Below are 15,291 nucleotides of genomic sequence, written 5' to 3' on the forward strand. Positions count from 1 at the left end.
TCAAATTATGTTTCCAAAAGAAAGAAGAGAGAAAAAAAAAAGCTAAAATAATAAAAGCTGGGGGGGGGGGGGGGGGGGGATTGCCTGCGCAGGTGATAGTCGCCAAAACTGGTGCAGCTGACAAAAAACTACATTTGTCAAACTAGAATTCCCCTCTGCTAACCTTTAGCTTATCGTATACTGTGTTGTCGCCAACGGAGGTTTGCTTGGCGATTTTAGCGCAAAATGGCTTTCATTACGATCATAACCAGCCATGTTTCTACTGTTATTTATGTATTGTTCAATGTGTAACGTATTAGTTATGCAAAATACCAATGGATTAAAGAAGGTAACATTATAATTATCTTTTTTATTGAGGTTAGAAGACAGTGGATCATCAAAAATTTTGAATAAACGGACAGAATTATCGGCGTCAATATTGTAACGCCATTTGGACACATGTATGTTTGAGAAAAAAATATTTTTCTTTTAAGATACTGCATAAAAGCTTATGAAAATCCTTTTAAACAATTAAAAATTGATTCTCAGGATCGATAAATACTTTAAAACGAAAACATCATATACTTAGTTCTCAAATACAGTAAAACCCCTCCTAACGGACACCCCTCTCATGCGGACAATTTTTAATCCTCCAGCTCCAATGCAAATAACATTAAACCCCTCTCTATTGCGGACACAAAAATTTGTCCCGTTAGTGTCTGTATTAGAGCAGGGATCTGGCCAGAGGATATTTGGGTCCGTTATCCGACCCTTCACAAAAATCCGATCAACCAAAACGGACCTTTCACAAAATCCCGGCCAAACAAAACAGACCTTTCACAAAATTCTGAAAAACAAGATCGGATCTTTCACAAATTATTTATTGAAAGAGCAAATCAGAAAGCAAAGTAACGCATATTTCTGTGTATAAACCGATAATTTTTGGAACCTTTTTTTAAGTCAAATTAGAGGGATCAAAATCGGCTAATTTTGAAAAAAAAAAAAAAAAAAATCGGAGCAAATAAATATAATGGTCGTTTGTTTTATCACAGCTAATTAGCAGCGGTGTTGTTGTAAACTTTTCTGAAAAGGAATTGGTATACTTTTCTCCCTGCTCATGATTTAATAAACAATAATAATATATATCTGCGAAATGAACTTAGAACTGCAAAGGGATAGTAAGGGTGGGGGAAAAATATGATCGTTTCAGATAGGGTTACCAACTTCAAAATTATCACCACTTAGCGTCTGGCGTTGAACCTTTATAATGACTTGATTAGAAAATATTCTCATCATTTTACCAGCTTGTCAATATTTGCGTTTTTACGGGTGCGGTGCAGTGCGATGTTTAATTGTTATTTTGGGAGAAAATTATATGGGTTTTGATTTTTCAATGCTAACAAGGATGATTAACTTTAAAAAAACTCTTTTAATTGCCGTTTTTTTCTTTAGATGTCTACATTTTGAAAAATGCAATCCTTTAAATCTGATATGAGAGTCATTTTTTGTTCTTTTTTCGAGCTAACTTCGCTTTATTAGGATGCAAATAAATGAAAAGTCTCTATTTCTGTTAGAACTCTCATTTCAAGTTTTTAAAGCAAAATTCCATTTTCTGTTATGAGTCAAAAATTAAAATGCTGAATAGATGGTTTATTTTATTTCATTTATTTATTTATTTATTTTTTTTGCTTCAACTGTGTCCACAGATGTTAAAGAAATGTTTATCATAGGACTCTAAAATGCAATTTTAAAATAATTTTATCAAAAATATTTCTTTTACAAGTCGTTTTTATACTTTTGATGCCTTCGCTTTGAGAATTGCGATCTCTTTGCATCCGCTATCGGAATCCGATTTTTCGAATTTTTGATGTTTATGACCCTTTGTTAAGAGGTAAACAATTAAAATAACTTTTTATTTTTGTTAAAATCACGGAATTTATACGTTTTAAACGAAATTTTGTGCTTTTTAAGAGTGTCTTGGGTCACAAAGTTAAATGCTGAACCCCCTATTCTGAACTTTATGTTATTTACTTATTTTTTTGTTACAATTATTTTAAATGCTGTACAGAAATATTTCTAGTATATATAATTTGACATAATGTAGAAGGGTAGATAAATATTGATACTTGAGAGGGTGATGCCCCCCCCCCCTCCCCGGGCCAAGTATCGGAAAAACACTCCAGAATGATTTTCTCGACATAGAAGAGGAAAACACTAAACTTTAAGTTGAATTAATGCAGTTCGTGCCATCTCTAAATTCTAAAATTTCGTTTTAACAAAAAAAATTCTTTTTTTTTTTTTTTTTTTTTTTTTGCGAAATTAATTATTTTTCACAAAATTAATTCATTTTTCACAAAATTATTTGATTTTTCACAAAAAACGGACCCTGTGAAAAATCCTGGACAGACCCCTGTAGAGGGAGTTTACTGTATTATCATTGTAAAGATCGTAACTTTTGGACATGCATCAAATTTCAAACTTACTTTTTTCTAAAATCGTTTACAAAGTAAATAATCTGTCTTTACTTTTGTTATTTGTGTAAAATATGAACAAAAAATTATTCAGTGTAAGATTCATACCTTTAATTTTTTTTTTTTGAAACATAAGGAAATAATTATAAAAACATTTTTTTAATGGTACATTTGCTCAGTTAACGTTTTGGTATGTTCAAAATTGTGCCTTTAGCAAAGAAAGCATTTTTTGCATAATTTATGTCAATTCTTGTCTCTATACAGTATTATAATTTAACTGAAATTTTTTTGGGTTAATTAAAATGAAAGTTATTTGGTGTTGAAGCTTCAAAGTTGAGGTCTGTGTTTGCTCCCACCTTTTGAGAACTGCCCATATGTGTCTTTACGTTAATTCTAAAACAACCAACACAATTAGAATTAAAAGTTTGAGAGAAGAATTATAGGGGGTACATTAAAAGATATTTGTACAGAGCTGAATGCCGCCTATTTCTTCTCTAAAATTTTTAATTTTCATTTTATTGGCTGCTTTAGACTTATCATAAACATACATTGATTAAATTTCAACTTTAATCTTGGGTGTTGCAATCATGAAATCATATACTTAGATTATTTAATACTTTTTAGTGCCATCCAAGTTTTTAGAATTAAAAAAAAACATTTCAATATTTTATTAACCTTTTTTTTCACAACATGAACATATTTTTGCACTTTGAGTTCATAGGAGTGAATCCTGCCTACTCTGGTTTTGAGCAAACAAATGAGTGAAAAATTGTAAAACAAAAAACTAGAAAAAACGAGCTGATGTTCACGTCACATGACTATCTTTTACTCCAATTTAATGTCATTTCCCCATTATTGGCATTTTTAATGTGATTCAATAGTTTACTCTCTAAATGTCACCAACAGTGGCCAAATTGAAACCAGATAAAAAAAAAAATTAATTTGAATTTTTGGCATCTTGAATTCAAATTATGTTTTTCGCAATCACGAGCGTGTGTGTTTGTGTAGGCGCATGTGTGTGGGTGCGTGGGTGCGTAAGTGTATGTATGCATGTGTGTGAGTGAGTGTTGTGTACGTGCGTGTGCGTGTAGGTGTTCGTGTGTGTGTGTGTAGGCGTTCGTGTGTGTGTGTAGGCGTTCGTGTGTGTGTGTGTGTGTGTAGGCGTTCGTGTGTGTGGGACATGGACGCCACCATCCAGCAAAAGTGGATTTCGGGGGACAGTGCTCAGGACCAGCCGCGCCGCCGCCGGTGGACGGTGGTGCTGCAGGCCTGGTCCAAGCTGAAAAAGGAACCACAACGCCAAAGACAGTCAAATGAAAGCAATAAGCAATCGTGATTGCTCAAAAATGCTAAATTTGTCAAAAGACTGGCAATATATCGCCAAGTATCTGCCAAATTAAAACACCATTTGAGTTTACATCAAAATTAACAATGATTTCCCCCCAAAAAAGGACAAAAGACCCCCTTAGAAACACCCGAATGCAACCAAAAGGGGAGGTGCACAACTAGACCCCACTAGGAGTCAACTTCCTAGGACTTACCGTTCTTGAATTATGCGACATATATACGGGCAGTTCTCAAAAGGTGGGAGCAAACACAGACCTCAACTTTGAAGCTTCAACACCAAATAACTTTCATTTTTATTTACTAAAAAATTTTTGAGTTAAATTATAATACTGTATAGAGACAAGAATTGACATAAATTATGGAAAAAATGCTCTTTAAATGCCCTTAAAAAAATATTTTCTTTGCTAAAAGGCGCAATTTTGGACATACCAAAACGTTAACTGAGCAAATGTACCATTAAAGAAAAATTTTTTAAAATTATTTCCATACATTTCAAAAAAAATTTAAAGGTATGAATCTTACACTGAATAATTTTTTGTTAATATTTTACACAAATAACAAAAGTAAAGACAGATTATTCACTTTGTAAACGATTTTAGAAAATAGTAAGTTTGAAATTTGATGCATGTCCAAAATTTACGATCTTTACAATGCTATTTTTTGAGAACTAAGTATATGATGTTTTCATTTTAAAGGTGTTTACCGAGCCTCAGAATCAATTTTTAATTGTTTAAAAGTGTTTTCATAAGCTTTTATGCAGTATCTTAGAAGAAAAATAATTTTTTTTAAACGTACATGTGAGATGTCCAAATGGCGTTACGATCTTGACGCCGATAATTCTGTCCATTTATTCATAATTTTTGATGATCTACTGTCTTCTAACCTCAATAAAAAACGTTATTATAATGTCATCTTCTTTAATCCATTGGTATTTTGCATAATTAATATGTTACACATTGAACAATACATAAATTACAGTAGAAACATGGCTGGTTATGATCGAACCGAAAGCCATTTTGCGCTAAAATCGCCAAATAAACCTCCGTTGGCGACAACACAGTGTACGATAAGCTAAAGGTTACCAGAGGAGAATTCCAATTTGACAAATGAAGTTTATCGTCAGCTGTACCAGTTTTGGCGACTTTATCACCTGTGCTAGCATTTTTTTTTTTCCGCTTTTATTATTTTAGAATTCTTTTTCTCTTCTTTCTTTTGGAAACATAGTTTAACGATCTCCAAATAGAAATACGAATTTCTTTCTTCAATTATTTTTTTAGACATTTTAATTCTTATGACATTAGAAAAAATATTCATTATTAAAACTGATGTCACTTTTTACAATTGTATTATTTTTAATTTGAAGCTTTTTGTTAACCTTGCATCAATTTCTTCCAAATCATTCCAAAACTTTATTATATGTAAGGAGCAGCATGTATAGCCATTCAAGTATTTCATTAATATCCTCTTTATTATTAAATTGCAAAATTTAAAAAGTAGTAAATAAAATTTTCATTGGAAAAGTTAAAAATCAGATTAACAATTGTCAAAAACGGTGAAACTTACGTTATGATGATGTCCAAAATCTGTTACCTACAGGACAACAATGTCCAAAATCTGTTACTTACAGACTGCTGATTTAATTTGCTAATTAACAATTTTTACAAATACCTGCTGTCTTTTCATGTTCATATATTGTGTTCTAGGTATGCATACTATAGAATAAAAGCAAAATTGATATCAAATTCGAAAATTTCTGAAATTGCTCAAAGTTAACTTTTTTGTTCCCACCTTTTGAGAACTGCCCATACGCACATACACACATATGTACATACAGACGTCACGAGAAAATTCGTTGTAATTAACTCCGGAATCGTCATGATGGATATTTTGCGTGTCTATACGTCCTTAGGCACTTATCCACGTGTGGTCGAGTTGAAAAAAAAACTCAAAATTCATTCGGGGGGTGAGCAAAATGGAAATTAAGGTCGATTTTTGAGTGAAAATTTATTGCGAATATAATACTTTCTTTTTTGTAAAAGTAAAAAGGTTGGTTTTAATGGACTAAAAATTTTTTTTTTTTTTGCGGGGGGGGGGGGGGGGGTATTTCTTTGAATATTACCGTTTGAATTTTTGCAAGATGTATTCAGATTTTATTTCTTTTTTTTGGGGGGGGACTTAGTATTTTTTTAGGGATGAGTCATTGGTCTTGGGGGGGGGGGGGAGGACACCACGATGAAATAGTGCCCCAAAGACCAGCACCCTGCCCCCTTTTTTTCCTAGAGTCACCACTATTGTGGTTAACATTAACTTGGATAATCGGGACTCTACTACTGTACAAACAGATTTGTAAAGAGATTTGCGTACTGATGTTAAAAAGGTAAAGCATTCACAATATTAAAGTTTTGATGAGTTATAAAGTTTATGAATGTCGTGTACCAAGCAACCTACACAACACTGTTTTATTTTAGGAATTTTAGTTTTAGCTTTTAATTTCTCTAAATTTTAATACATGTAACCATTATAGGTATCCTAACATTAAGTAACAACATTCATTAAAAAAAAAAATATTGAAAAAGTATGTACACATTGCAGGTCTGAACTTTTTACATTGCTTTGAAATAAGATTAAAAGAAAAAAAGTTATTACCTTTTTTTCAAGATATCCTGGGAATGTCTATCTAGCTTGTTTAATTCCAGCTTGGACAACCTAAAAAAAACCCATCCATGAGAAAAACATTGGCTAAGCAAGCTAAAGAACAACACTTACACAAAATTTAACGCCTGTAACTAAACTTTCCACAACTTTTAAAAGTAAAAATTACTTCGCTTTTTCCTATCCCGCACCCAAAAAAACTCTAGAGAACTGCAAGGGAAAAGGTTTATTCCAACTTAAGCTATGTTTTATGACCATTAATTCTGCATTATATTTTCTTACAAGGAGAGGTTACGGTCTCGGAAATTCAGATCGGGATGAGATTTGGTAGATTAGTAGTATCCTTTAAGGGTACTCTCAGGGTAAAGTAATAAAGCGCACTATCCATAAAATTCCGAGAAAACAGCCTTTAAAGATTTACGCGCAGCTTATAAACTAGTAGAGATTGTTCGTAAACAAGCGCCCGGTGGTCATGTGGGCAGCGCTCTGGGGTTCCATGCGGCCGATCCGAGTTCAAATCCACTGCAAGTTTCTTTTTTGTTCATTTTATGAAGTGACTATTACCGCTTTTTGCAGTTTGAATTGAAGGTAATACTTAATTTAAAAAATATGATGTATTTTTAATGTGTGATAGTACATTAAATTTCTATTTACTATTCTCACAAACAAGTGATTACACATTTTTAGATATTATAAACTTTGACGAAGTAAATGATTTTTGCAATAAATGCATAATCAGTTTCTTTGTGGATGAGTAAGAAGAATGTTGTTTTATTGCATATAAGCAGGTAGTAAAATTTTAAAAACCCTAACCACACTTATCGAGCAATGGTTTTGCTCCTTGATTCTGTTATTTGTAAATTTGTCGTCTGCTGTATTTTACATTGAATATTGAACTCTTTATTTTCCATCTAATTATCGTCTGCAATGTTCATGTTTGTTTTCATCATTAAATTTATTTATCGTCTGTGCTGTATATTAGACTGGAAAATTCTATACCGTGAAAAAGGATTTGAGTTTTTTAAATATTGTGAATTGAAATGGTCGGTTATTGAAGTAACCCTGAAACGAATAAAATCTGTTAACAAAATGGATAAAAATTCATTGCACAGTGAAATGTTGAAGCAGAGATTAAAAGATGCTGTCGTTTATTACGAGAGCTTGCTTACTGAAAATCATTTGATTGCATCAGAATCATATCAAGTTCAATTTCTCGCTTCCATTTTTATAGACAGGTAAAGAATTTAATAAAACGTATACAAAATTGCGCGTATCTCGTTGAAAATAATAGAGAAATGAATACCCGTGAAGACTGCATAAAATACAATCAATTGTCCATCATCAACTGTCATCACCAATTTTTGATAAAATGATTCGATGCCTGGTATACTTCTAAACTTTCTGACAAAAGAGAAATTTTCCTGAATGTAAATGAAGTATGTTCCAACGACTCTTTTACAAAGAAGTTGTTCCTGTAAGCAATCTTCCTTTATAAATTGTGCGAGATGTCAAAACAGTTTTTGTTTTCCATGTTTTTATGATAAATATAATTCTGGTGTATGTATATAAATAACAACTATTTTGTTAAAAATCATCTATAAATTAAGCTCTACAGTGATTTTGTAGCCGTTGTAATTCAAATTTTAACTTGTATCGATTTAATTTATCTCCATTTTCTCTATTAAAGTGCTTTACGTGTTCAAAAATTTCGCATTATCTTCAATTCAAATTGCACAAAGCTGTAACAGTCACTTTATAAATGAACAAAAAAGAAACTTGCAGTGGATTTGAACTCGGATCGGACGCATGGAACCCCAGAGCGCTGCCCACATGACTACCAGGCGCTTGTTTACGAACAATCTCTACTAGTTTATAAGTTGCGCGCAAATCTTTAAAGGCTGTTTTCTCGGAATTTTATGGATAGTGCGCTTTATTACTTTACTCTGAGAGTACCCTTAAAGGATACTACTAATCTACCAAATCTCATCCCGATCTGAATTTCCGAGACCGTAACCTCTCCTTGTTAGATACCTCCTTCTTTCCACTGTTTTGTACATTAATTTTCAAATGTTAATTAACCATTTGAAAACAGTTCAGCTTTATATATAAAAAAATCTTAATCCCCTCCCCCCTTTTCCAGTTTTGATGTAAGAAGCTCCCCATAAGTGATGTCACTTTTACTAACCCACCCTTTCGCCTGTCACTGTTTTTCTTTAACACATTATTATACAATGTACTATGTCAATTAATCTCTCTTAAAATATAATATAATTCCTTAAGAGAAATTTTAATAATTTAAATTGTTTAATCTGTAAGGAATAGTGAGCATCTGGATGATTTGTTTTTTCTTTAACATGATTCAATTAACTACCTTATAACTGAAACATTTTTCTCAGGCATATTGGGTGTACTCTGCACTTCTGGAACCATTGGTTCGAGGTATTAAATTTATTCAGTATGATTTTTTATTCGAAACAAAAGTAATTTTAATTTTAAAAAAAAGAAAGAAAAAACAGGCAAATTATTGGCTAAAATTCCACGGGGACAATCTCCCTTGAGTCATCAGTATTGTTTCAGAATTGAAGTTCTAAAGACTTAATTGCAGGTGGTCTTTGATGACGTTAGATCTTTGATGGGTTCAGATCTCTCTTTAGGAAATGTTTCGGATTCAAGTTTCAATAAGGTAGTTTTGGAAGATCTCTGGAGACATTAGAAGGAGGGGAAGTTCAGATGCCTTTCCCCAGTATTTTTCAAAATTGTGTTGCTTAAGACGCGATAGTAGATAATCTCAGATAATGTCAGGAAAAGGAATGGGGGTTTGGGGACTTTTCTGGTATTTTTTGGAACTGAAGCTTCAGAAACGATATTATTTTAGATGATGTTAGGGAGAAAAATGTTTTAAAACATTCTTCCCACAATTTTGCTGCAGTTCTAAAAACAATTTTATACTACTTTTTGTGACACAAAAGGAAGGGAATAGGTTCAGGTCCACCTCAATGGCTATATCTCAAAGTTAAACTTGCCTCTCCTCTAAATGTGTAAATTAGATACACAATTAGAGATTAGTAATATAAATAAATTGCCTCCTCCTTGACATATTTTTGGACGCACTCTTTCATAAACCTGGTTCGATTTTGTAACAAAACGTTTCCTGCACATAACTTATTTACAAAAAATGCAGATTAAATGAAAAAAAAAAAAAACCTTAGCACCGGTCTTCCCTATGTATATTTCAAGATACATAGATAAGTATTCCACTGAAAATGAAAATACGTCTAGATAGTTATGAAGTAAGTTTAGATTTACTTTATAAAATTTGCGAACATTTTAGAAATAGATTTAAAAGTTATGGAGGTAAATGTTCTACCCTACCTTGAACGAGATCTTTCTCTGGACCTTGATTTCTTTGATTTATTACTACGCTCTCGTTTATCTTTTGAACGAGATCTCTTATGAGAATGTTTACTTTTATGCTTATGTCTGGGTGATCTGCTTATGCTTCTGGAGCGGCCCATTTTAGCCTCTGAAAAAGGCCTAACTGAGATTATTGTTAGCAAACCTCAAGCGGAATAGCAATAATGAAATTCAATGCAGTGTGAATGGCTTTCCGATACAATCGAGTTCTAATAAACGTCAAAAGAATATCGAAAGACAACAGACAGGCTACGGCATAAACAAATCACTTCATATTCAAGTAAATAATACACAATTTTAGAATTATCTTATAAGAACCACACGCAATTCTTGAGAATTAAATAGCAGAAGATATCGATTAAATATATCGTTATTCGTTATTGTATTTGATTAATGCCCTAAATTAATGCTTCTTCTGTACAGAAAATTTCAAGAAAAATCACATATTCAGTTGACGATATTTAACCTTTGCTGTCTTTTGATTGCCCTAATTAATTCTGTAATTAAAAAAAAATTATAAAATGTGTAGGGGAAAAAAAAACTGGAACCGTGATGAGTTTTGTTTGTTTGTTTGTTTAGGATTGACTTTTTCCGTTAGCGCGTTATTCAAATATGTTTGTTTATATTTTTGAACATTCGCATTTAAAATACCGATGCAAATAATTTAGAAAGAATAATGTGTGTAAATAGTTCTGTAAAGTATGATTTTGCACTTAATTTCCTATAGAATAGTTTTATTATTGACTCAAAAAACATTTGTTGAGTATTGAACATTACTTGAAATTCTAATATATGAACTACTCGTTTGTTTCTTGAATTATTTATACAATAAAAAAATGGATGCTCAGAACATTATTACAGCATTTATCTCATCTGCTAATCAATATTCTCTTTGTCAAACGGATAACAATCTAATGAACTTGCAGAGACACTTGGAGATATTATTGTTGCTAACGAGCAACAACACCGATTACTTTAGAAGTTTCAAATCTTTAGCTTCTCAATGCATCATTCATATTACCAATATTCTTTTAGATGGTAATGTTAAAATTTCTTTGATTCCACGAGTTTTAACTATACTTCAGAACTTGGCTAAAGATTTCGTGATAAAGAAACAACTTCAGTCCACATTTCATGTCCATTCAGCAGTTTCTGTATTTTTACAAAACTATGGTTCTGACTTCAAAGATAACTTAGTGTTACAATGTTTTTATCTTTTGGAAAATATCACATATGGCATCACAATAGATTACTTAGAAAGCCATTTAGAACATTTAATCAATGTTTTGCTAAATATTGTGGATAAGGAGCCTTCTGAATGCTTAGAGATTTCACTTCATTTGTTAGCAAATCTTTGTCGTCATAATTTAAAAGTACAGAAGTATGTCAGTGGATTAGCAAATGTTAAGCAAATTATTAAGAAACTTGTCAGCATGTTGCGAAAGCAAGAATCACACATTGTGCTTTATACTCTAGCCATTCTTGGTAGTTTAACTCCTAGTAATTCTATTTTGAGTAAATTGTGGACTGAAGAACATTTAAAGATGACTTTTGAGTTAATTTTGAAATTACTCTTTGAAGAAGATACAAACTGTGCTTTAGCTGCTTTAGATCTATTTACAGATTTATCTCAAGTAACTAAATATCAATTGTTTCTTTGCAAATCAAATATAATGGGTTGGAGTTTGAAAAAGTTATCTAAAACATTGAGCAATGATACAATCAAGCACTCTCACCTCTATCTTAAATTTCTTTTCACTCTCACCATGTTGCCAGATATTTGTCAGAAAGTTTGTTCCATATTATGTTTACCTGTTGAAAATGACAATTCCAATACTGAAGAATTATTCAATATTCATCCATTTCTTGTAAAGTGGTGTATGCAATGTAAGGATGAATATACAGAGGAGTTTATAATTTCTTTAAAATTACTAAAAGCTGTCATTTTACTTCATAGTAATGAAAAGTTCAATACAGTAGAAAAGTCTGTAAAGGATGTCTTAGGAAACATAGTAAAAACTCTTAATTTGACAATATCCAAAGAAAATGATTTCCAGAGCCAACAGCTTGAGGCTCTTAAAACTATGTTTGAAATCATTCTTTTATTGCAGGAAAAAGCAAATTTGAGTGAATATATATCAGAAATTTTGCCAAGTGATGTTTGTGAAAATTTGGTAAAAAGTTTGCTTGAGAGGTTCACAGCAGAAGAATGTAATAACATTAATGAATGTTTCATCGATCTTTTCTTTATGACCACACAAATTCTTTCTTTAAAAAATTGTGATTTGTATGAAGTTTCTGAAAATTTCCAAACGTTGTTGAAGGATGAGCGCACAATGCGAATCGCTGCTCTTGCTTTAACTTCTACTAATGTTAAACACATTAATAGTGCTTTATCTTTGGTGTTATTAAGTAAATGCAATGATACTTTTACTGTCTTGAGTGAAAATTTATCCCAGAGGAATTCGAACATGCAAAGACGTATGTCGCAGAGTTCAGAGTTGTTAGATTCTATGGTTAGTTTGAATGAAAACTATGTACAACCTTCAAAGAAAATTTTATACTCATCTGCAAATACATCATCAGAGCTGAAACTTGACTCTGTTCTCAATAAAATCGAAACTGGGCTCAATATAAAAGATTTGAAGAGGTCTGAAATTATGGATCTGTATGAGCATAAAATTGCTATTCTGACTCGAAAAGAAAAGGAGTTACAAAATTATGTCGATGCGAAAACTTGTGCCTTACAGGAAGCTGATCGTGTTATGGCTCAGTATAAGTGCAGGCAAGCAGATGCTGATGCTGAAGCTTGGGCTTTGAGAAACATGTTAAAAGATTTAGAATACAGGTATGAAAAAGCATCTTCACAACTTGAAGAATATCAACTTAAGCAAAAGAAATTAGAGAATGATTTAGAAAAAGCATGGCAAACAAGTTCTGAACTGCAGAAAAGTATAAGTGATCAGAAAGAAATAATGCATACCCAAATGACAAGACTTGCTGATCAAAAGAAAATGGTTGAAGAAGAAAGAACAAAGTTGGTTGAACAAAATGCCTTCAAGGAGCAGGAAAAAAAGAACTTGAAATTACAAATTCAGCAGTGCGAGGATGAGCTTAAAACAAAGCATAAGGCATATAAAGAGTTGGAAGAAAAACATGAAGAACTGGGAAAGTCTTTGGAAGAAACCAAAAAAACCCTTGAGAAGTTAAAGATTAACTATGAACAAAAACAGCAAGATTTGGAGAGAATTATTACTGAAGCTGAACAAAAAATTTCAACTCTAGAAGAAAAAAATGAAGCTCTAGTGAATGAAATGGCTGAAAAACAGGATGATTTTACCCATAAAATATCTGCATTAATGATTAAAAATGATGAACAATGTGAAAACATAAAATGCAAAGACTTAAAAATAGCGGAATTGAATGAATCACTCAGGAAATTAAACGATGCTTTCGATAAGAAATGTTCATCCATATCTGAATTGACAAAATCCAATAAGCAGTTACAGGCATCTATAGAAGAAGCTGAAGAATTCAAGGAAAATTTGAACAAGGAAGTAGAAATGCTGCAATTGCTATGCAAACGATATGAAAGAACGCTTGATAAAAAAGAAGTTGAATTGAAAAATACTAAAGATGAACTAGCAAAATCAACAGAGGAAAAAAATAGTCGAATTAAACATCTTGAAGAAGAACTTGATAAACATGAATACATTAAGACTATGATTCATCAGATGACAAGTGGCAGAGGAGGTCCTCCTAAAACTTGAAAATGAACACTTCATAAAGTTTGGTGAACATGTTTTAAGCTTCATTGTAATTAATCTGGTATTTATATAAAAAATAATTTGATTCAGAGTTTTCTTTTATAAAAATGATTTTAAAGGTAAAAGAAATATATAAAATATTTTTTATAAAAATAATTAATTTTTTTCTTGATATTTAACTGCACCTGTTTTAAAACCAGAGTTGTATTTTCGGCCTGACAAAAAACTGATTTTGTCCATGCCCCTTGTTAAAACTGGCCTGAACTGGAGTGTACCTACCTAAAACTAGACCAAGTTTACATGATGAAAATACTTTTCTAATTTGTTTGTTGTTTGTTGCATAAATAAAAGTAATGGGGATGGACTGTCACAGTCTGCCAGTATATTGCATGCATGCACATCTAGTAGTTATGCATACTTGTCTTGTGTACATATTTAAATCCAGAGTTAAATGTGCAGTGTCCTTGACAGCTATTTTTAAGTACTTTCTTCTCTGTAATTTTTGTCTGATTCCATTCACTTCAGTTAACGAAGGTTCTATTATGCAGTGTGCACTTACAAGGTTCGTGATTTTTTTGATTTGAAAAAAAAAAAAAGTCGGATTTTTTAAAATTTAAATCAGATTTTTAAAATATATTTTTTAAATGTTCAAAAATTGGTTGATATTAATTACTTTACATGTATAAACATAATATATTTCATACAATAGATGAATCCACTCAGCTTACTTTTAAAATTAAGGTAAGTTCTATAACTATTCAATAATATTTTAATATTTATAAAAACAGTTGACTCTTTGTTTAACGACTCTATTTAAGGACTTTCTCTGTTTAAAGACCGTTTTTCACGATCCTAGATGGTCCACTATAGTGTTGAAAGCATTCTATTTAAGGACCCTTTCTACTTAAGGATGATTTTTTTCCCCCTTGAAAGTCGTTAAACAGAGAGCCAACTGTGCATTATAATGCTTACAGGAGGTGTGATTTTAATTAATGCTTTGCTTAAAGATAAGGTTATTCATCATTGTGCACGTTTTTAGTGTAAAATAATGTGTTGAACAACTACTTTTCTTAACTATATTAGTCAATATATTAGCAATATTGCAAGAGTGAAAATCTGTTACACACACAGGAAGAGGGATCTACAGTTTTGTCTGTTGAAGTTAAGATAGTATAATGCAGTGCAGTTACATTTAGAGCAATACATTCTAAAAATGCAAAATTAATTTATAAAAATAAGATCAACTGATTTTAATTAATGATTTTGTTGAAAAAATCACTTGATTCAAATCATGATTTTAATCGTGATTTAAATCAGTGAACCCTAGCACTTATCTCTAAATTATACAATAGTTACAGATCAGGAAAGGAGCATTGTGAGATTAAAATATTAAGTATCTGTGCAAACAACTCAAAACTATCCGCAAGTATGAAAAATAATATTCAGTAGGTAGATAAAATTTTTAATAAAAATAATGTCTTTTGCTTTCAATCATGTATCCATGAAAGAAAAATGTGAACTTTTTTCATTAGTTTATCTGCAAATTTTGAAGGTAACTAATGTTTAATATTTGTATTAATTAACGATTATCGGATAATGCACTGCTCATTGCACATATCTGCAGTAAATGTATCTGCACAGCTGTGAATGTATCTGCGCAC

The 15,291-nt window shown here is 31.6% G+C and overlaps 2 protein-coding genes across 2 annotated transcripts in view; one reads left to right on the top strand and one right to left on the bottom strand.

The window, feature by feature from the left end:
* LOC129233345 (arginine and glutamate-rich protein 1-like) overlaps positions 1-10,190 on the bottom strand; it is a 31,317-nt gene extending 21,127 nt beyond the window's left edge. The window contains exons 1-2 of the mRNA XM_054867388.1: positions 9,822-10,190; positions 6,444-6,503 (exon numbers count right to left, since the gene is read on the bottom strand). Of these exons, the coding sequence (XP_054723363.1) occupies positions 6,444-6,503; positions 9,822-9,964 (203 nt within the window). The 5' untranslated portion in view covers positions 9,965-10,190. The remainder of the gene's footprint in view (positions 1-6,443; positions 6,504-9,821) is intronic.
* A 509-nt stretch (positions 10,191-10,699) lies between these two features.
* Positions 10,700-13,633, top strand: LOC129216788 (protein CIP2A homolog). The gene is made up of 2 exons (XM_054851007.1): positions 10,700-11,497; positions 12,188-13,633. The coding sequence occupies exons 1-2, from the start codon at positions 10,700-10,702 to the stop codon at positions 13,631-13,633; spliced, it is 2,244 nt and encodes a 747-aa protein (XP_054706982.1).
* Positions 13,634-15,291: the final 1,658 nt, after the last annotated feature.

This window comes from Uloborus diversus, chromosome 1 (assembly GCF_026930045.1).
Source record: "Uloborus diversus isolate 005 chromosome 1, Udiv.v.3.1, whole genome shotgun sequence".
NCBI lineage: Eukaryota > Metazoa > Arthropoda > Arachnida > Araneae > Uloboridae > Uloborus > Uloborus diversus.

Excerpts from the sequence above, each read along its gene's own strand:
- LOC129216788 (XM_054851007.1), top strand. The coding sequence starts at position 10,700 with ATGGATGCTCAGAACATTATTACAGCATTTATCTCATCTGCTAATCAA. Across the intron at positions 11,498-12,187 it reads TATTTACAGATTTATCTCAA|GATGAGCGCACAATGCGAAT; the intron begins GTAACTAAATAT and ends ACGTTGTTGAAG.